This window comes from Zootoca vivipara, chromosome 6 (assembly GCF_965207765.1).
Source record: "Zootoca vivipara chromosome 6, rZooViv2.hap1.1, whole genome shotgun sequence".
Lineage (NCBI taxonomy): Eukaryota > Metazoa > Chordata > Lepidosauria > Squamata > Lacertidae > Zootoca > Zootoca vivipara.
In genome coordinates this window covers 6,669,785-6,690,540 of record NC_142589.1, presented here as the reverse complement: position 1 = coordinate 6,690,540, position 20,756 = coordinate 6,669,785, and the positions used below count along the sequence as shown (strand labels likewise).

Here is a 20,756-nt window from a genome sequence, read left to right as displayed (position 1 = left end):
CAAGTTTGGGAAACACTGAGATAGAGATTGCTTGGGAGACTTACCCTGCGCCTACACTGCAGGGAGCTCAGGGGGTCCATAACTCCTGTTTCAGAAGGCTTTAGTGTGATGGTATGATTTGGCCCTCCTCCCTCTGTTCATGGGGGCCACCTGCCTGGCTTTCTCGACTTGGTCCCAGACGCTGAGATTGGCTAAGAATCAGGGCAGCCTGGTCTTCAGCCCCACAGTGCTTTGTTGACACATGCCATCTTTGACCCCCTCCAGATCTAGCTATAGTACCTGTGGTCTGGAATCCAGAACCACCTATGGTGATGTAAGGGGGAGAGAGTACAGAGTACCTCCCCCTATCATCAAGAGCAGCCCCTCCCCGAGCAGCGAAGGAAGCACAGGCTCGGGGGGGAGGCTAGTCAGGACACGGAGAGAGAGTGCCAGGGCTCAGGCAGGAGGAAAGAGCCCAGACTCCACAGGCGGGAAGAGACAGAAGGGGAAAGGGGGGAGAGGGAAAACATGGAGTGCAGACCCTTTCCTCCGGTTCCGGAATTACGAAAGAGAAGAAAGGGGAGAAGATTCAGTGTCCCGCGACTTTTATGCCGGATTCTGCATCGGAGTAAGAAGACATGTTTCTACACCTAGCTCACTGTACATAGAGGCACCAATAAACACATTGTGGAAAAGTAACATGAGGAGCGTCGTTACTCTAGAGTAGTCGCAAGAATCCCCTGACAGGTATGATCCCATGAACCCAGCATTTGGAGGGGTGGAGATTCCCCATTGGGAGGGCACCACCTTTCACCTGCATAGGAGTGACAGCAGGTAGATGCTGCAGGCTGCTTTTGTTTTGCAAATGCCCCCAAAATAATGCTCGTGCGGCTTAGTTCTTCCATTGCGGTAAATAAGAAATGGGTAGGGATGCGGTTTATGGGAGGAGCTCAGATTGATAGAGTTAAGGCAGGAAGTAGAGACAGGAGACCTGTGTTCCTCTAGATGTGGTTTGATTACCACTCCCATCACGCCTAACCATTCACCCCATTGGCCTGAACTGTTGGGAGTTGGGGTCCACCAACATTTGGAGGGTCACAGGTTCCCTGTCCCTGCCTAAGGTTACCTGCACATTTCCCCTCTGAGCGCTGCCAGGATCTTCCCTTTGGCTAGCCCAGCCCCATCCTGGTCCTCCTAGCTTTACTACTGTCATTGGAAAGAACAAAGAGACGCTCGGATAGATCCCTGGGTGTTCCCAGCCAATCTCCTGGTTGTGCAAAAGCCAAGCATTAAAAAGAAAAATCAATATGTATTGCAGGCACGTCAAGGTCAAGGTGGACAGCTCTGTTTACGTATTTCTAGAGGGGGAAACTCCCCCTCCCCTCCGGCTGCTGAGTTCACTCAAATGTGCGGCAGCACATCTTTCTCAAAGCAGACTTTGTGTAGAGGATATTTTTTAAAAAAATGCTTTAAAGAAATGTGTGGGTGCATGTCTGGTTCTGCCCCTATGCTGCAAACAGAAGCAGACAGGTGTCCACCACCACACTCAGTCAGTAGATGGAGAGAAATATTGGACAATACATTTTTTTAAAAGTAAAACATTGCAAAGCTTAGAACATTGCAGAGACTGTAGAAATGCAAAAGGCAAATCGTGTCCTTTATTAATAACCTTTTATGTTAGACAAAAGAGAGTCCATTTTGGTACTCCATCCCATTTTGTATTTTTCAAATATATATACACACATATATATACATACACACACACACATATGTAGTCTATGAACTGGGCTGAGAATCCCTGGGCTTCCTGGCCGGGGTGCCTGCCTGCCTTCTCTTAGGGTAAGGTGGAGTACTTCTTCTTTTCTCGGCTGCCGTCCATTCTCTCCACTGAGGTCTTACGCGATTTCTCCCTCTCCAGGATCATTGCCCGCAGGGTGCTGTGGTCCAGAGGACCCTCCACTGTTGGGAAATTCAAGGGGTTGCAGCTTAGGGATGGAATCTGCAATATTAGGCTTGTTTTTTTAAAAAAATTATAGCTTGCAACAAAACAGAATTTGAGCCTGGCCACCTGCTCCTCCCCACCTTCCACCCAGGCTCAAGCTTGCTTCAGAGGACCAGTAAGACTCCCTTGTTCAGCTCATCATAGACTTGGGTCTTCCTTGGGAAATTATTGGGGAAAGATAAGGAAACAATCTGCTGGTTGGGCAACCTCTTACCTTGCATTTCAGTTCGCCCTTTGCTAAACGGGACTGGAGGCAGAGGAGGCCAGCTGGCAACAGATGATGTTCTGGTGTTCAGGAGCATGATTCCCTGTCCATGAAGACTATCCCTACCTTGCCAGACTCTGGGATGGCCGTGCAAGGCTTCTGGAAGGCTGTGGGATGTCACACGAGCCTCCCAGAGGCATTGTGGGGCCTTCCCAGAGCCCAGTAAACAAAGTGGAGGGCTTAAAAACTCTTTCAGTGACAGGAAACCCGAAGGAAAAGGCTTCTTAAGCCCTCCTCCTTGCTCACAGGGTTCTGGGACAGTCACATGAGATCTTGGATGGCCCCTTCCCACTGCCCAGTCTCCCCCACCTGGCTCTGCATTTGTTTGCTTGGTTGTGCTGGTCGATGATCTCCAGCAGGCTAGGGATGAAGGTGAAAGCTGTTTCCTAGTTCTGCTGGATCTCTCAGCGGCCTTTGATACCATCAACCATAACATCCTTCAAGACCAGGCATGTCAAACCTGCGGCCCTCCAGATGTTTTGGCCTACAACTCCCATGATCCCTAGCTAGCAGGACCAGTGGTCGGGGAAGATGGGAATTGTAGTCCAAAACATCTGGAGGGCCGCAGGTTTGACATGCCTGTTCTAGACCATCTAGAGGAGCTGGGAGCTGGGGGCACTGTTAAACAGTGGTTTTGCTCCTTCCTCCTGGGCCGTGTCCAGAAAGTACAGTGATACCTCGGTTTATGAACACAATTGGTTCCGGAAGTCTGTTCATAAACTGAAGTGTTCATAAACTGAAGCGAACTTTCCCATTGAAAGTAATGGAAAGTGAATTAATCCGTTCCAGATGGGTCCGCGGTGTTCATAAACCAAAAATTCGTAAACCGAGGTTCCACTGTAGTGATGGAGGATGAGTGTTCAGACCCCTGGGCTCTCACTTGTGGGGTGCCTCAGGGTTCCGTCCTCTCCCCCATGCTTTTTAACATCTATATGAAGCCACTGTGAGAGATCCTCAGGGGATTTGGGCTGGGTGTTCATCAGTATGCGGATGATACCCAGCTCTACTTCTCTTTCAAATCAGAATCAGTGAAGGCGGTGAAGGTCCTGTGTGAATGTCTGGAGGCAGTTGGAAGATGGATGGCGGCTAACAGATTGAGGTTGAATCCGGACAAGACAAGGGTACTGTTTGGGGGGGGGGACAGGGGGCGGGCAGGTGTGGAGGACTCCCTGGTCCTGAATGGGGTAACTGTGCCCCTGAAGGACCAGGTGTGCAGCCTGGGAGTCATTTTGGACTCACAGCTATTCATGGAGGCGCGGGTTAATTCTGTATCCAGGGCAGCTGTCTACCAGCTCCATCTGGTATGCAGGCTGAGACCCTACCTGCCTGCAGACAGTCTTGCCAGAGTGGTGCATGCTCTAGTTACCTCCCACTTGGACTACTGCAATGTGCTCTACGTGGGGCTACCTTTGAAGGTGACCCGGAAACTGCAACTAATCCAGAATGCATCAGCGAGACTGGTGACTGGGAGTGGCCGCCGAGACCATATCAAATCAGACCTGAATGACCTACATTGGCTCCCAGTACATTTTCCAAGCACAATTCAAAGTGTTGGTGCTGACCTTGAAAGCCCTAAACGGCCTTGGCCCATTATACCTGAAGGAGCGTCTCCTCCACCACTGTTCAGCCTGGACACTGAGGTCCAGCTCCGAGGCCCTTCTGGCAGTTCCCTCACTGTGAGAAGCAAAGTTACAGGGAACCAGGCAGAGGGCCTTCTCGGTAGTGGCACCCGCCCTGTGGAACACCCTCCCATCAGATGTCAAGGAAATAAACAACTACCGGTATCTGACTTTTAGAAGACATCTTAAGGCAGCCTTGTTTAGGGAAGTTTTTAATGTTTGATTCTATTTTTAATATTCTGTTGGGAGCTACCCAGAGTGGCTGGGGAAACCCAGCCAGATGGGTGGGACAACAACAATAATAAATTATTATTGTTGTTGTCCCACCCCACCCCCTGCAGAGCTGCAATTGCACAAGTAAATCACATGTAAGCTGCGGGCAGAGCCGTAGCTATGGAGGGACCTAGCCAGGTTTTTTGCCCCAGGTGAAGCCTCCAGAGGGGCACCATTAAGGTTGCCAGCCTGTGTGTGTGTGTGTGTGTGTGTGTGTGTGTGTGTGTGTGTGTGTACACAAATGTGTGGGGGTGGTGGTACCAAGCCGGGTCTTTGACCCAGGTGAAATTAAGCCTAGTTTCACCCCTGGCTGCAGGCCCACTGCATATATTAAGAGCACCTAGAAGCGTTTTGCCTCACCGTCCTCTGCATCAGAGCCACAGTTACTACTCACAGGGCTCCAGCGTCTCCGCGAAGGGATCGACGCTGAGAGAAGGTGCCGTAATCTTAATGGCCTCCAGTTTCTTCAGGAAGGCGGAGCCGCCCAAAAAGGGGTTCAGCATGGGGACTGAGTCCAGCTCCCCCTCCAGCTCCTTGTAGCGTAGGAAAGATTCAATCAGCAAGAGGTCGTTGCTTTTCTTCTCCACGATGCCTGCAGGGAGGAGACAAGAGGTGCACTTCAGGAGCAGTGGAGGTCGCCGTGGGGGGTGGGTCAAAGACCCCTTCCTGTTTCTGTGGGAATGTTCAGGGTGGCAGGAGAGGATATATTGTTTATTAATATCCTTCCTAACTTGCGCTAGCAAGTTCCATTATGTAGCAGAGTTACATTCCCCCTTTTTACATGCACAGCAGATAACTGGTTGTAGGCTCGTGTGAGCCTCTCACTATTATACAATTCAATCTGTTTCAGATTGAATTGTGCGTTCCTGGTAAGTTCCCTTGAATCCCTCTTTAAAGAATAAAGACAAGACAATCTTATTCAAAGTCAATAAAAGAAGTTTACTCACATCAGTTCACAGCTGGATTCCTGAAGGCAGACTTTAGTTACCGATATGTATGTACATGTGGATCTACCCCATATGGGGGAATAATCCCAGTGCTTCTGCTAGCTGAGAGCTAGCAGAGCAGCCCTAGCTAAAAGCTAGTCAAACGAAGAAGGAAGTGAAAAAGAAGAAAGGGTGCTGCGTGACTCGTCCTTTTGTTACCTGGACAGGTTAGGTCACGCCCACTTTTAGTCACATGCAAAGGAAGGATGCTCCAGCAAGGAGGAACAGGAGGTTTCGACTGGCTGGACCAAACATTCCCTCGCATGTCTTCTCTAGAATTACAAGGAATGTTGTACTTGACTGCCTCTCATGGATCACATCCCACAGTTTCCACAGTCGCCAGTGTCCTGGAGCTACAGAATCTGCATGCAAGGGCACCTTTTTAGCCACTGTCTTTCCCAAAGCTAAGCATGTAGGAGCACTGGAAATCACAAGTTGCTTCAGTTTCAAGAGAATGGCATGCAAGCTCCCTTTTGTACAATGGAACTTCACAGAAAACACACCTTAAGTCGCCCGCAAATCGTTTGCCTGTGCACAGGAAAAAGTAGATCGAGCTGAAAGGCAACACAAGTAGATCTGCATTGCTTCTTGCCATTGCTTCTTGCAATGAATCCACTATTATGATTATACCGTACTGGCCCGAATAGAAGCTGCACCCGAATATAAGCCACACCTTTAAAATAGGGGGGGGGGAGAGACCTGAATATAAGCTGCTCCCTTATTTGCTAGTCCTGGCTGCATACTGGGTGGGGGCGAGGGCGGGGGAACGTTGCCAGTGGCCTTTCCCCTTCCTCGCTCTCTCCGGGCACACTTTGCCGTGCTCCTGGCACTGTTTGCCCCACGCTCCTGGCTGAATACCGTAAGGTCGCAAATATAAGCCGTACTTTAACTTTTCAAGGTCGGAATTTGGGGGGAAAGTGAGGCCAATATGGTAATTGTAAGATTCCTTAACACGCATTTAACCTGTGCCACTTCAACCAGACATGGTTGAAGGCTGCTTGAAGGCAGCAGGCTGAAATCCCACAAGTTAAATGCAAGCAAGGCAGAGAGCTTAAAAGCTCTTTTGGGGATGGGTTTTCCCGGTCCAAAAAAACCCTTTAAGCTCTCCACCTTTCTTGGGAAGCAAGGCCCTCTCTGAGCGCCAGGTCTGGGATGTTCCAGACAGCCCTGCAAGATCTTGCAAGAGCATCCTGGGACCTCCAGAAACAGCATGCGGAGAGCTCCTTGCTCCCCAAGCAAGGCAGAGAGCTTCAAGCATCTTCTAGACTAAAGCTCCCATCATTTCTAGCCACGGGCCATGCTGCCTGCTGAAGCTACTGGGCAATGGATTCCAACAACATGGAATGTTCTTGCCCAGTGGAGATTTCCAGGGATATGGCCATATAGCTCAGTGGCAGAGCACCACCCTTGCAAGCAGACGGTCCCTGGTTCAAATCCTAGTGGTTTGAACACCCTGCAGAGGTGTTGCCAGCCCCACGATGCTTTTGGGTGTCTGATGTGCATCTGGGTCCATTGCAGAAGCAACCCAAGAGATGGGCCCGGTCCAGGGCCCCGTCACTCACTGAAATACTGCATCAGGTTCTGATCTGTGATCTCCCCCGTCTCGCCCAGGTGCTCCCTGATCTTGGTGGCATCGCAGCCAGTTTGCTTGAACAGGAAGTCCACCGCCTGCTTCAGCTGGTCCAGGATCTTGCTGCTCTCTTTCAGCTTGTACTCGTAGAGGTTGGCATCTTCCGTGGTCTTCTGCAGCTTCTCCTGCGGGCCAAAGGAGAGGTGGTCAGGGCTAGCTGCGGTTGGGCGCAGCAGGGGTCACCGACGTGGTGCTCCCCAGAGGTCATGGGTACTCCAGGTCCCATCACCCCTGAGCACCGGCCAAGCAAACTGAGGCTGATGTGAGTGGGGAGTCTAACAGCATCAGAAGAGCCTGCCAGATCAGGCCCATTGAGTCCAACATCCTGTTCTCACAGGGGGGCAGCCAGATGCCTGTAGAAAACCCACAAGCAGGATCTGAATTCAACCACACCCTCCCTGCCCCTGAAGTTGCCAGCAACTGGCATTCAGAAGCATTTCTGCCTCCGATTTTGGAGGCAGAGCAGAGCCATCATAGCTGGTAGCCATTGATAGCCATGAATTTGTCCAATCCCCTTTTAAAGTCATCTGAGTTGATGGTGGCCCTCACTGGCTCCTGTGTAAGAAGTGAGCACCATAATTTAACTATGCACAGCACACAGAAGTGCTTTTTTGTTCAGCTTTATTGGACATCCGCAAGTTCTTTTAAAAAAATAAATTTATTTATTTGGTTTTTCAGATTAAAATTTCACAGCCTTATATTGAACACAGGTCATAAAAACAAGATTCCAGGGAATCTCCTGGACTTCCATCCTCCCCTTTGTGGGTCCTTTTGTTAATCATTTCCTCCTGCATCTTTTATGGTAGTCCAAATCTTTTACATCTCAGTTGTGTCCAGAATTCACCATTAAACCACAAGTGATATTCCAGTCCTACTAACGATTTTAACTGTTTACAATGGTCTTAAAGATAAGTCATAAATCTTCTCTAGGTCATCCACAAGTTCTAGTGTTTATGAGAGAGGGAGAAAATCTTTTCTTCCTGCCATGCAAAATGTTATGAAGTCTGTCATGTGACTCATGTCCCCTCGTAAAGGTAAAGGTAAAGGGACCCCTGACCATTAGGTCCAGTCGTGACCGACTCTGAGGTTGCGCGCTCATCTCACATTATTGGCCGAGGGAGCCGACGTACAGCTTCCAGGTCATGTGGCCAGCATGACAAAGCCGCTTCTGGCAAACCAGAGCAGCACATGGAAACGCCGTTTACCTTCCCGCTGTAGCGGTTCCTATTTATCTACTTGCATTTTGATGTGCTTTCGAACTGCCAGGTTGGCAGGAGCTGGGACCAAGCAACAGGAGCTCACCCCGTCACAGGGATTCGAACCGCCGACCTTCTGATCAGCAAGCCCTAGGCTCAGTGGTTTAACCACAGCGCCACCTTTCCCCTAAACTAGGAACACAAGAAGCTGACTTTAAACTGAGTCAGACTATTGGGTCCATCTAGTTCAGTCTTGCCTGCGCTCAGGGCCGGATTTAGGTTTGATGAGGCTCTAAGCTACTGAAGGTAATGGGGCCCTTTATATGTCCAGCTATCCTTTGTCAACAACAAATTGTCGCTGTGTTTTTCTGTCGAATATATGCTATATGGTAATTTAGGGACCTAATAGGTATCTAAAGCCATTTGCACATGTTGCCATGCAACCAGTCCATGCAGAATGTAGGCACCATATATAGAAAGGAGCAAACCAGTGATATGTTAGGGAGCAGACTAGCAGCCAGGGCCCATTACTCACATCATAGGAGCCTACACAACACAAAACACTGTTGTTGTATTTAGGTTTTATTTAATTTGTTTTTTAACTTATATTTTGGAAATGTACATCCAGATTTTTCCCCTTTAAATTTTTTTGGGGCCCCCAAGAGAGTGGGGCCCTAAGCTATAGCTTGTTTAAAAAGGTAACGGACCCCTGACAGTTAAGTCTAGTTGCCAACAACTCTGGGGCCGCGGCGCTCATCTCGCTTTACTGGCTAAGGGAGCCGGCATTTGTCCGCAGACAGTTTTTCTGGGTCATGTGGCCAGCATGACTAAGCCGCTTCTGGCGAAAACAGAGCAGCGCACGGAAACGCCATTTACCTTCCCACCGGAGCGGTACCTATTTATCTGCTTGCACTTTGATGTGCTTTCGAACTGCTAGGTGAACAGGAGTTGGGACCGAGCAACGGGAGCTCAGCCCGTCGTGGGGATTTGAACCGCCGACCTTCTGATCGGCAAGCCCAAGAGGCTCAGTGGTTTAGACCACAGCACCACCCGCGTCCCAATAATATAAGCTTGTTTAGCTTATACGTAAATCTGGCGCTGCCTGCACTGACTGGCAGCGGCTCTCAACCCCTACCAGGAGGTGCCACTGGGAACTGAACCCAGGACACACTGCCTCTGAGCTATATGGGATTTGAAAGTCCCAAATCTTGCAGCCTTTCCCCACAGCGACAGGACCCCCAGGCCAGCCCCACATGTAGATGTTTCCCATTTACCTCTATTTCTTTCATATTGCTGTGAATGATGTCTTCTGCCTTCTTGTGCTCGGATTTCAGCTTGCTGATTTCATTCTACAGAACACAGAAGTGCACAAAGCGGCTCAGGCAGAGAGTGGGGAACCTTTCCCCCCCAAAATTGCGAGGGCCATATTTTCTCATTTGTAAGTTTCCAGGGGCCCACATGCTGGTGATGGGCGGGGCCAAGGGCAAAAGTGGGTGGAGCAACATATGTAGCTTCTCCTTTTATCCTGTAGGCTATATTAAAAACATTGTGAAAGTGCTTTTTTATAAAAAAAAACATTTTGAAAAAGATATTGAATTTGCCATAGCTCACCATCGCTATCTAGTGTCACATTTGTATAATGCACTTTACAATACACGTTTTATTTGCAGCTGTATAGCTGAGTCCTCAATCTTACTTTGTCTGAAAGATCACATAAAATGTGAAAATTAATAGGTTGGAATTATGTGCCATCTGAGTGCAATGCTAGTCTTGCGAGAAGAAACCTTCTGTCGCCAATAGATATCCACTTATGCATGCAGGGGCCCAAAAGAGTTGGTGCCCTCTGCCTAGAGGCTGTATAATTATTAAGGACTGTAGGTCCATTAATTTCCATGGGTATTAATGATCATATAGCATAGCTGGTGATTAATCAGAATAAAATATTTTACTCCTTTGCATGCTTATAGTTTTATTTTTCCCTTTCATCCTTTGCATGATGAATATGTATAAGCAAATGGCAATAACAAGATAAAATATTTTAATGGATGGATTAATCAGATAATCCTGTTTTTGTTCCTGTAGCTGTCAATGTTGCAGGCTCCTTTTTAGAAGGAACCTGGTATGCATTCCAGGGTTCGTGGGCGGGGATTGGTGAAAGCATTTTCAGAGTGTACATCAATTGGTTTGGTCCAACTCCCAACCAAAAGAGTAGTTGGTGGTGGTAGAGGAGGGGTTTAACTAGCAATCTCCAACATATTAGCCTTCTTGCAGTCTCTTCACTGGCTACATGGTGGCAGCAATGAGACAATTTTAGCTACTGAAATGCTTCTCTCTCTATCACACACATTCTTTATTATTACAGTATTATTATTATTATTATTATTATTATTGCAATTAATTTGTTAATTGTCTCCGAAGCCACCATCTCAAGGCAATTTACACATAACATAGTTAAAAACACCCAAAAAAACCAAGTACATTTAAAACAGTGTTTCCCAAATTTAGGTCTCCAGCTGTTTTTAGACTACAACTCCCATCATCCCTGACCTGCTTCCTAGGGATGATAGGAGTTGTAGTCCAAAAACAGCTGGTGACTCAATCTGGGAAACACTGGCTTAAAGCAAAGCGAAAACCCTAACAACTAGAGACTTGTAGACCCATTTATCCAGCTGGGAAACCCTGTTGGAACAAAAATGTCCTTGACTGCTTCTGGGAAGTACAGTGGAACCTCGGTTTTTATGAACACCTCGGTTTATGAATTTTCAGTTTATGAACGCCGCGGACCCATCTGGAACGGATTAATTCATTTTCCATTACTTTCAATGGGAAAGTTCGCTTCAGTTTATGAACGCTTCAGTTTATGAACAGACTTCTGGAACCAATTACACCCATGCTTCAGTTTATGAATGCTTCAGTTTAAGTACTCCGCGGACCCGTCTGGAACGGATTAATCCACTTTCCATTACTTTCAATGGGAAAGTTTGCTTCAGTTTATGAACGCTTACTCCGCGGACCCGTCTGGAACGGATTAATCCACTTTCCATTACTTTCAATGGGAAAGTTCGCTTCAGTTTATGAACGCTTCAGTTTATGAACAGACTTCCGGAACCAATTGTGTTCATAAACCGAGGTACCACTGTACAAGGATGAAGGCCATCTCTTAAGCGACCTGGTTCTGAGCTGCGCAGGGCCTTAGATGGCAGTACCAACACCTTGAATGTGGCCTGGTAGCAAGCCGGCAGCCGGTGGCAAATCCCCCAAGCAATGTGTTGCATGCTGGCGGGCGTTTGACTGCCACGTTCTGCGCCAGCTGCAGCCTCCAGATCCAGGCCAAGGGCATTGCAGCACTGTATGGTTACCAGGGCATGGACAACTGTGGCCAAGCTATTTCCATCCAGGAGTCATGACTGCTCGATCAAAACACAGCCCACTTGCAGCAGGATCAGCAGCCCAGAGCCCAGCCTGCGGAGCCAGGGCCAGAAGACCAGGGACAAGTGAGGGGCGTAGGAAGAGGGGGGAGGGCGGAGAGGAGACCTGGATGTCTTCGATCCTCTTCTGCAGCCTCTCCATGTCATTGTTCAGCTCAGTGACGTAGCTGAAGTAGGCAAAGTTCTTCTCCTCCTTCTCAATGAATTCCTCCACCAGCAGATCAATGTCCCCGTTTTCCGTCAGCTTCATCAGCCGCATGTAGGCAACCTCGTAACTCTCAAAGCTCTCCCCCTTGGACTTGGCTCGCTTCTTGGCCTTGAGAGCTGGAAGGGATTCAAGGGGGAGGGTTCATAAAATTGTCTCCTGCCCCCTCAATCTCTGAGGGGTGCAAGTCTCCAGGGGGTTCCAGGAACTTACCCAGGGTTCTGTCAGGAGTCCAGGTTCCCAGGTTGATAACACAGTAAGTGCAGATAATTAAAAAGGAGGATTTATTGCCAAGAAAAACAGATAACTGTGGACGGCTCTAACAAAGCCTCCAACATCATTATTCAAGATGACCCTTCTGAAGATTTCTTCCAGGATCTACAGAAGATGTTGAACTTACGACTCTTATGTCTCTTGTTTTGCTTCCTGTCTAACAGCCCTCCCATTCAGCTCCACCCTCTCCCTGGGCTGAGAGGCTGCCTCTGATACTGTTTGCGCCTTTTTGTGCTTCCTGTGAGCTTTGGCTGTGTTCTAGCCTGTTCTCAGCTACTGCCTTATCAGCTCACCCTTGAAGGTCAGAAAGAGAAGGTCTGCAGCTGCCAGCTCTCCCCTGCCTAGCATCTAAGTCTCCCTGTTCCTGGCTGCTTTCTGCAGTTGGCTGCAAACCTTCACTTGGAGCTGGCTCATTCCTGACAGGTTCGTGTTTCCTTGCAGAATGTGGGACAGCAGAGACTATGGTGATATATGGTTTATTTACACGTATATACAATCTGAGCCTATGATAGAGGGGTTCATAGCATTAACACACCAAGAAGGTCTTGCGTCTCCCATAGCCACAGCCCTGGATTCAAACAGAAATCAAGCATGGCTCTCACTCTCTGGCTTCTGCCTTTTCTGGCTCAGATCACACATACTCTTTGTCTTGGTCTTTCTCACCACCAGCCAGGTGAAGGAGGGGCCCAACCTTCGCCCTTAGGCACAAAGCTACTTCCTTTGTTATACAAAGGACCATACTTATGTGGTTCTTATGCCCTTTGCCTGGCTAACTCAACAGTGGAATCCTCCATTCGATTTTGACCATTGTTGGATCCAGGACCCCAACAATTGCAGGAGACTCAGGCATCAAGCCGGCTAACTCACTCCCACAGACTCACAACACTCATGAAAAAACATCAGTTGTTCAACCTACTAAAGGCAACAATAAAGCGCTGAAATTAAAAGTCATGGAAGCTGTGGTGTCAAGCAACCAAACAGGCCGGGATATGAGCCAGTTTCATGACTGCACAGTGACTGAATTCCGCCCACAGGATCCGTCCTCTCGCTTCCAGCAGCAGCAAGTGTGTTCTGCTTCACACATTCAGCTGCCAGCGGCCCAAAGGCTGAGCAACTGGTTAAAATGTACAAAGCAGACCCTAACAGCACAAACTTTTAAATCTATTCTTTTCATAAATACAGGAGTGTCTTCAGCAAGCCTTTAAATCATAACTTTAAAGCATAAATTTTAAGCATACTGTTGTAAGAATTCTAAAGCCCCAGATATAAAATAAATGTTTATAAATGTACAAGGCAAACACATAAACAAGTATATAAACCATGTCTCTGAAATAGTACAGGACAGCAATTCTGAAGCCATTTTGACTCTCCCAAATTGACCTCGATATACCGTGTTTCCCCTTTTTTAAGTCGTAGTCATAATATAAGCCATGGCAGGATTTTTAAGATTTTTAAAATTTAAGACATACCCCGAAAATAAGACATAGGTCTACCTGCAGGCGCACAGCAGCGAAGGTAGGAACGGGGCCCGAGGACGCCTCTGGCCAAAAATTAAGGGGGGGGTGTCAGGGAGTTCAATTTGGGGGGCGGAGTTGGAGGGAGGGAGACGCCGCTGACCGGGCTCGTTGCCTTTTTCTTTTCACGTCGTTTTTTTCCTGTAAAATGCCCGCAAGCCGGCTAAGCAGGAAAGAAAGGGGAGACGACTCGCGCGTTTTCTCTCCCCGCCGACACCTTTTCCCTCTTTCTCCCCCCCCCAACCACCACCCTGGGAAGCTTCCTCGATCCGGTGCTGGGCGCCGACCCGGCAGGCCGCTTCCTTGATCTGGCGACCTGCCGGGTCGGCGCTGATCAGTGCTGCGTGGAGCACCAGATCGAGGAGCTGGTCTGCAGAGTCAGCGCCCAGCAGCGCCGCACGGAGCAGCGCCTCCTCAATCCAGCACGGCGTTGCTGGGCGCTGACTCTGCAGACCGGCTCCGCGATCCGGTGCTCCGCGCAGCGGGGCGATTGGCGGCGGCGGGAGCCGCGTGCGCCGGAACGTTGTGGGCTGCATGGCCCAAGGTGCCAGAGCGGCAACGGGGTGATTGGCGGCGGCGGGAGCCGCGCTGCCGGAACGTTGTGGGCCGCATGGCCCAAGGTGCCAGAGCGGCAATGGCGCGATTGGCAGCGGCGGGAGCCGCGCTGCTGGAACGTTGTGGGCTGCATGGCCCGAGGCAGAGCAGCGGCCGGAGGTGGCGGCCCGCTGCAGCGTAGGTGATGGCCCGCTGTTTCTCTGGGTTAGGCTTAGGGTCCGATCGGGCCAAACGTGGCGCGCAGCGCAGGCGCGGGATAAGGGGCGCGATCCAGCCTCGGCAGCCCTAGCGACGGCGAGGGGGGCGTTGCGAGCTTGCCGCTGGATGAAGCAGCCCCACCCCACCCCCTTCAGAGTCTCCGGAGCCAGATCCCTCGGCACGATCACTTCCCGCCCCCACTGCTTAAGAGCAGCTGCCGGTGGAGCGCAGGGAGCCTGGAGGGGTGGCGAGGAGGGCAACCTGTCCATCTGCCCGCACCCCTCTCTTAACTGTTGTATGGTAACTTGGCAAAGAGGTTTCCCACCTCATCGTCTCTGCAGGCAGGCTGCCACTTTAGAGGGGAAGAGGTTTCCCACCTCATCGTCTCTGCAGGCAGGCTGCCACTTTAGAGGGGAGGAGGGCAAGGGAGGGGGGAGTTCATTAATGTTTGGAGAGTCAGCTCGGGAAGGGGACAAAGGGAAGGCTTTAAAAGCGTTGCGAACGGGGAGATATTCCATTTTTTTCCAGCAAGGTGTCCCAATGCAACGGCTTGAGTATCTCCTCTTTTACGTTGCAATCTGCGCTCCAGCGCCGGCGCCCAGAGCGGATCTATCCCTAGACAGTTCTTCCTTCACAAAACCCAAGTCTTGTAGCGCCGTAAAAAAAAAAAAGACACCCCCTGAAAATAAGACACTGTGTGTATTTTTGAGGGAAAAAAGTTATAAGACGGTGTCTTAAAAAAGGGGAAACACGGTATTTCTCTGCAAGGAGGGAGGAAATGGGGAACGCCTTCCCTTTGACTTTTTGCTTACAAAACCTGTCTGAAAGGCGTATTTGTGTATGAATAGGGTGAGCCCAAAAGAATGCCCAGGCTGCACAGGTAAAGCAATCAGTGACCATTAACAGATATCCTGGCCAACAGGATTTCTGCTGTAGCCTGCCTCCTTCTGTGATGTATGTATGATGTTTTGGGGGGTGGTCTTGAGCTACAGGGTGGGCAATTTCAAAAGTCTATAGAAGAGCTTGCACACCAATGTTTTGGGTTCCTCTCCTCCCTCCCTGCGTGGGGTGAGCAGGGGACCCTGTTGCAACAGTTTAATAAAGATCAGGATTACAAGCTGCTTTCCTTCTCAATATTCTCTGGTTGGCCTCTTTTATTTTCTCCTACCAATAGGGAACCCACTTAAGGACTCTATACGGGTTTTTGGATACCCCATAGGGGGAATGGAGCAGTTTTTTTCTATAACACATATGACCACCCCCAAGGACTCCTAGGAACTGTAGTTTGTTAGGGGTGCTGGGAATTGTAGCTCTGTGGCAAGCACACTACAGTTCATAGGAGTCTTCAGGGGAAGCTATGTGTTCTTAATGTGCTTTAAATATCCGGTGTGTGTCTGCAGCCTCGGAGAAGAAAGGCCCACGCACCTTAAGCTCTACTTTCCTGGTTGCAGAAAAACTGCGAGTGTCAGAAGAGGCTGGCCACTGGACCATCTCGCCCAGCATTTTGTTCTCACAGTAGTTTAGGTGCTACTGAGTGACATCAAAAGTTCTTCCTCTTCCCTTTTTCCCAGTGCAGACTTCAGGGGCGCCCCACCCCATCCAAGAAAGTCCTTCTAACTGGGGGGGGTGTCTTAGAGGGTGTCCCGGGGGAACTGAGCACCTGGCGCTTTTCCACTGCCCCTTCTGCCCTGCTCTTTAAAAAATATTTCGCTTTACAGGACGGCTACCTCTGAATGCCAGTCTGCAGCCATGAGCAAACATAAGAAAGCTCAATTTTTGGGTGGGAATTTGGCTCATGGACTTGTGTCCTCCTGACTCCTGGGTCTTTTAAAGACCTAGAAGAAAGATGCTTCCTTCCGCATGCTGACATGAATGCAAATATCTGCTCAGCGCCCCCAAATTACCACGGATAGTGGGGGGGTTGAAGCTGTGCAGTGCCAGCCATGGGGGGGCGTGTTCTCAACCTTCCCCCCATGCCGCTGCAGGAGAGCCTGCAGAGGCTTGAGAGGGAAGCTGCGTGCTCGACAGCCATATAGTTAGCGGGGCGCAGCTTCCATCCTAAGCCTCTGCAGGGATCGGTCTCCTCCCGCGGAGGACTCCAGCAAAGCAGTGCAGCTCCCCCACTCGCTGGGGTGCCCCTGAGAGGCCGGCGCCCTGGCACAACGAACCACTAAGCTGTATGGGAAAGACGGCTCTGGGTACCTTCTTCCTTTTTGGCCTGCTCCTCAAATTCCGAGCGGTCGACCAGCTTGATGAGCATGAAGGCTTTCAGCTTGGTCTCGTGGTTGTAGATCCGCTCCAGCTCCCGAAACTCAATGTTGAACTGCGCAATGTCCTTGCAGCGCCGCTCCTTCATCGCAGAGATCCTGGCAAGGGCCTCCACCCTAGAAGCGGGCAGCAGTGGTGGTGAAGTGGAAATCATAGAATCATAGAGTTGGAAGGGGACCCCAAGGGTCCTCTAGTCCAGCCCCCTGCATGTTCAGAAATAGGACAAGAACACAGGGGTGCTGCCTTTTACAGTCACACTACTGACCCATCTGGTTCAGAGATGCTACATTGACTGGTAGCATCTCTACAGGGTTTCAGGTGGGGGGGGGGAATCCCAGTCCTTCCCGAAGGGGCTGACGGGATTTGAAACTGGGACCGGCTGCTCTCACCTTTGCTCGTAGGCCTGCGTCGACTGCTCAATAGACAACTCCATTGTCTTCCTCTGCTGCTCTAGCTGTTTGTGAAGCCGGGAGTAGATGGTATCGAAGACAGACTTCCGGCACTGGAGGTTCTCTATCTCCTCGCGGAGTTTGGCATTGGTGGTCAGGATGGTGTCAAAATAAACCGTGACCTGGAAAGAGCAAAATTAGGAAGGGTCCCGCACTGTCCTAAACTGCAAATTCTTCTTCCTACAAAGAGGTGCTGAACCACCTTGGCATAAGTCTGTGCCGTCTAGAGGAATAGTCATGATTTTAGATCGGGTGTTGGTTTTTAATACGTTTACTTTGGCTGGAATTCGAGGGCACATCCCAGGCAGGCAAAAGTACTCCAGGAAGATGTGGACCAGAGATAGCGAGGGTTGTGGCCTACAGAGAGGGGTGTGTGACTTGTGGAGAGACATGAGGGCCAGAGAGGACCCTGGAGGGCCACATTTGGCCCCTGGGTCTGAGGTTCCCCATTCCTCTCACCCAGTTGTCAGTTTTTCTCCCCACTCTCAGCATCCTGTGCCACTCAGATCTTCTGGGGATATTGTGCAACATTTTCTCCTCCTTGGGACCCCCCCTAAAAATAAATAAATGGGTCCTTCTACAAAAGTTGGGATCCCCCAAGTCTGCTGGTCCCCCCCTCTCTCTCTCTCGTGTGTGTGTGTGTGTGTGTGTGTGTGTGTGTGTGTGTGTCTGTGTGTTGCAGGATGCCGCCCTTAAGCTTGGGAGCAGAATATAAATAGTTCCTGCTGCTTTTAACTGGGTCTATAATGTTTGTTTTTCGCAGGGGGTGAGATTATTTCATTGCCACCTCCCCGAGGAGGCAGACTCTGGTTCTCAGCAGAGGCAGAAGGTGTGGGACTCAGGAGGGCGGCTTGGAGGTGGCGGTGGGGGGGGGCACAGCTCACGTGGTTGAGTCGGTTGTCCAAGAGCTGGACCTGCTTCTGCAACCACCTGCCGTCGTACTCCTGCCTCATTTTGATCACAAGCATTTTCTGTTTCTTAATCTTGTTCTCCAGTTCCGTTATCTGAAACAAAAGACATAAAGAGATCCATCAAGACTAGCTCAGGACCAGTTTGCCTGTGAGGTGGCTTCACCCCATAGACACCCACTTTTTGGTGCCCCCCCCAACATTTCTGTTTAGACAAGTCTGTACAGACACGTCAAATGTTGCTGTTGCTGTTCCGATCTGTTTTTAATGGGAGTTAGAGTCCAGCAATGTCTGGACTATGGACTATGCTGACTGACAGCAGCTCTTCAGAGTTTCAGACAAGAGCTTTTCCCAGTCATACCTGGAGATGCATGAAAGCGAACCTGGCACCTTTTGCAATCAATGCATGCCCCTGAGCTACGACCCTTCCCCAACAAATTTAGTAAGGTTCTAGTCCTCATGGTTTTGAATAAAGGCAGGGGCGGGGCCAGGATCAAAATTAGGGGGGCAAGGGGCGGGGCCAAGGCACAGGGGAGGGGCCACAGTGGGACAAGGAAATCCATGGTCATGCAGGGGCGAGGGGGCGCCAGGATCAGCCCGAAATTGGGCTGCTCCGATCCCCTCCTCCCCCTCCGCGATCGCTGGGGCGGGTGGAGGGAAAGCCCCAGAGCCGTGCAAAGCATTTGGCTGGCTTTCCCTCCACCCGCCCCACAGCCAGCCAGGGAGAAGGGAGATGGCACCGGGTGGCGGCGGGCAGTGGGGCAGGCTGGCCAGCGGCCCTGTCTCTAGGGGGGGCAAATGCCCCCTCCTGCCCCCCCTGCCTACGCCCATGAATAAAGGTCTGAATTAAAGAGGCAGACAGGAAATTGCCTTATCCCATCTGAGAGCACTGGTCTTAGTACTGTGTGCACTGACTGGGAGCAGTTTTCTGGGGTTTTGGATAAAGTCTAACTGGGGAGGCCAGGGGTTAAACCTGGGTATTGCCAACACTGACTGGCAACAGCTTTTCAGAGTTCTTGACAGGCGCCTTTCTCTGTCATGCCTGGAGTTTGAACCTTGGCCCTTTTCCAAGCAAAGCATAGGCTCCACCTTCCCCTTGAAAATAAAGTAAGATTCTAGTCCTCATGGTTGGGCATTGGCCTCAACAGTGTGTACACTGACAGGCAGCAGCATTCCTGGGTTTCAGGCAGGTGGGTCTCCCAGCGCTACATAGAGATACCAGGGATCGACCCTGGGATGTTCTGCATGCAAAGCAGATGCTCTTCCACTGAGCTATGACTCTCCCATTGCTTTTTAACTCTACAAAGATATTTTTTGTATCTGCCTAAGGATCTATAGCCAGCAATCCCTGCGTTTATGCACCGTCCATTCTATGCCTGTATCAGCAGCACAAATATCAGAATTAAGCAAACACTTAACAGGGAGGGGTAGCTCAGTTGGTAGAGCATGAGACTCTTGATCTCAGGGCTGCAGGTTCGAGCCCAGCGTTGCGCAAAAGATTCCTGCATTGCAGGGGGTTGGACTAGATGGCCCTCGTGGTCCCCTACAGCTCTACAATCCTATGACTCTATGACTCTAGGCTTTCTGCTTGCAGCAAATTAGAAAGCCAGAAATACAAGCCAACTGCAGGGTGTGTGAACCAGACCTCACATACCCCTCCCGACATTTCCCACAATGCACCTTGTCGTCCAGTTCAGAGATCAAGGCCTTGGTGGCTCTGATGAGGGCGTCGTACTCGTCTTTGGTCTGCAAAAGGAATTTAAGCTCCATGCAGTTGCGGTCGTCGATGAAAAGGTTCCGCGGCGACTTGGTGATACTCAGAAGTAAATTGATCTCGTCGTGCTCTTGTTTCAAGGCATGGATTTGCCTCCTGCGGCAGAGGAGGGAAGGAGGTTAAGAGTGTGCATCCTCACATCAAACACTGCACATGGAGGTGTGCGTTTGGTAATACTTCTCCGCACAATGGAACACATGTGCAAGGGGGGTGGGGTTCACCCACATGGCTTTAAAAGGAGACGGGGTGGATCCATAAAAAGTGGCAGCCAATGGCCAACAGGAACGAAAGCAAAGCCTCCATGTACAGGAACAGTGCGCCTCAAATACTGGACGCTGGAACCAACCCATAGTGGGAGGCTATCATCTTAATGCCAGTGGGCATCTGAAAGAGGAAGTCTGGTCCGGAAAAGGGGTCTGAGGCTGGTCACACTGATCTGAGTCAACGTGGCAATATGTACCACGGACCTTCCTTCAGCCCCAAACAGAATGGGTGCAGAATTAAGGAATGCACACCATGGGGAAGAGGGAGGCTTGAGTTCCAAAGGAGTTGTTGGGGAAATGAGCCGCCACTGTGTTGAGATTGCTTTTTCTTTCTGATTTGTTTTAAACGCCTCCTTAACGTTTCGGTAGTTTTTATATAGGAGAGATTTTTTTGATTTTTTTTTGTCAATAGCGCACCTGCCGTGGTCATTAAAGCTTCTGGAGGAAACCATGATGTAAGTCCATGCCCTTCACCAGATGGGCAAAAAAACGGATTTGGGACCTTTGCCTTTGAAAAGCAAGGGCCTGGCACCTGGGGATAGTTCCGAAGGCCAAACAGGGAGACCCGGGGGCCGCATTTGGCCCCTGTGCCTCAGCTTCCCCACCTCTGGTCCCTGTGGTCGTCCCTTCATGTGGCCACCCCCTTGCAAAACCCTTCTCCACTTACTCCTGCTGGAACAACTGCCGTTGAGTCTTGATCCCAAAAGACTTCCTATTCTCCACCATGATCCGAAACTGTTGCTGCAGCTTCCGCAGTTCGACCTCTGCCATCATCTCTTTCTCCTTCTCAGTGTAGTCAGAGCTCTCGCTCCTGGAGCGGGATTGTTTCCGGCGCTGCGGATCAGGGCAGAGATCAGGAGGGGAGAGAAAAAGAGAGGGGAGTGGTGCCTGTTTTAAGCTCAAAAGGCTCAAACCTCCCTTCTTGTGATTCCTATATATCCCCCACCAGCAAAAGCCATTTGATGGGGCTG

The 20,756-nt window shown here is 50.2% G+C and overlaps 1 protein-coding gene across 1 annotated transcript; it reads right to left on the bottom strand.

The window, feature by feature from the left end:
• Positions 1 to 1,712: 1,712 nt before the first annotated feature.
• On the bottom strand, positions 1,713 to 20,526 carry CCDC63 (coiled-coil domain containing 63). The gene is made up of 10 exons (XM_035120069.3): positions 20,453 to 20,526; positions 19,429 to 19,618; positions 17,725 to 17,844; positions 16,781 to 16,962; positions 16,326 to 16,507; positions 11,485 to 11,702; positions 9,225 to 9,299; positions 6,687 to 6,879; positions 4,533 to 4,730; positions 1,713 to 1,938 (listed from the first exon to the last, which is right to left on the bottom strand). The coding sequence occupies exons 1-10, from the start codon at positions 20,509 to 20,511 to the stop codon at positions 1,814 to 1,816; spliced, it is 1,542 nt and encodes a 513-aa protein (XP_034975960.2). The 5' UTR covers positions 20,512 to 20,526; the 3' UTR covers positions 1,713 to 1,813.
• Between the last annotated feature and the right edge of the window lie 230 nt (positions 20,527 to 20,756).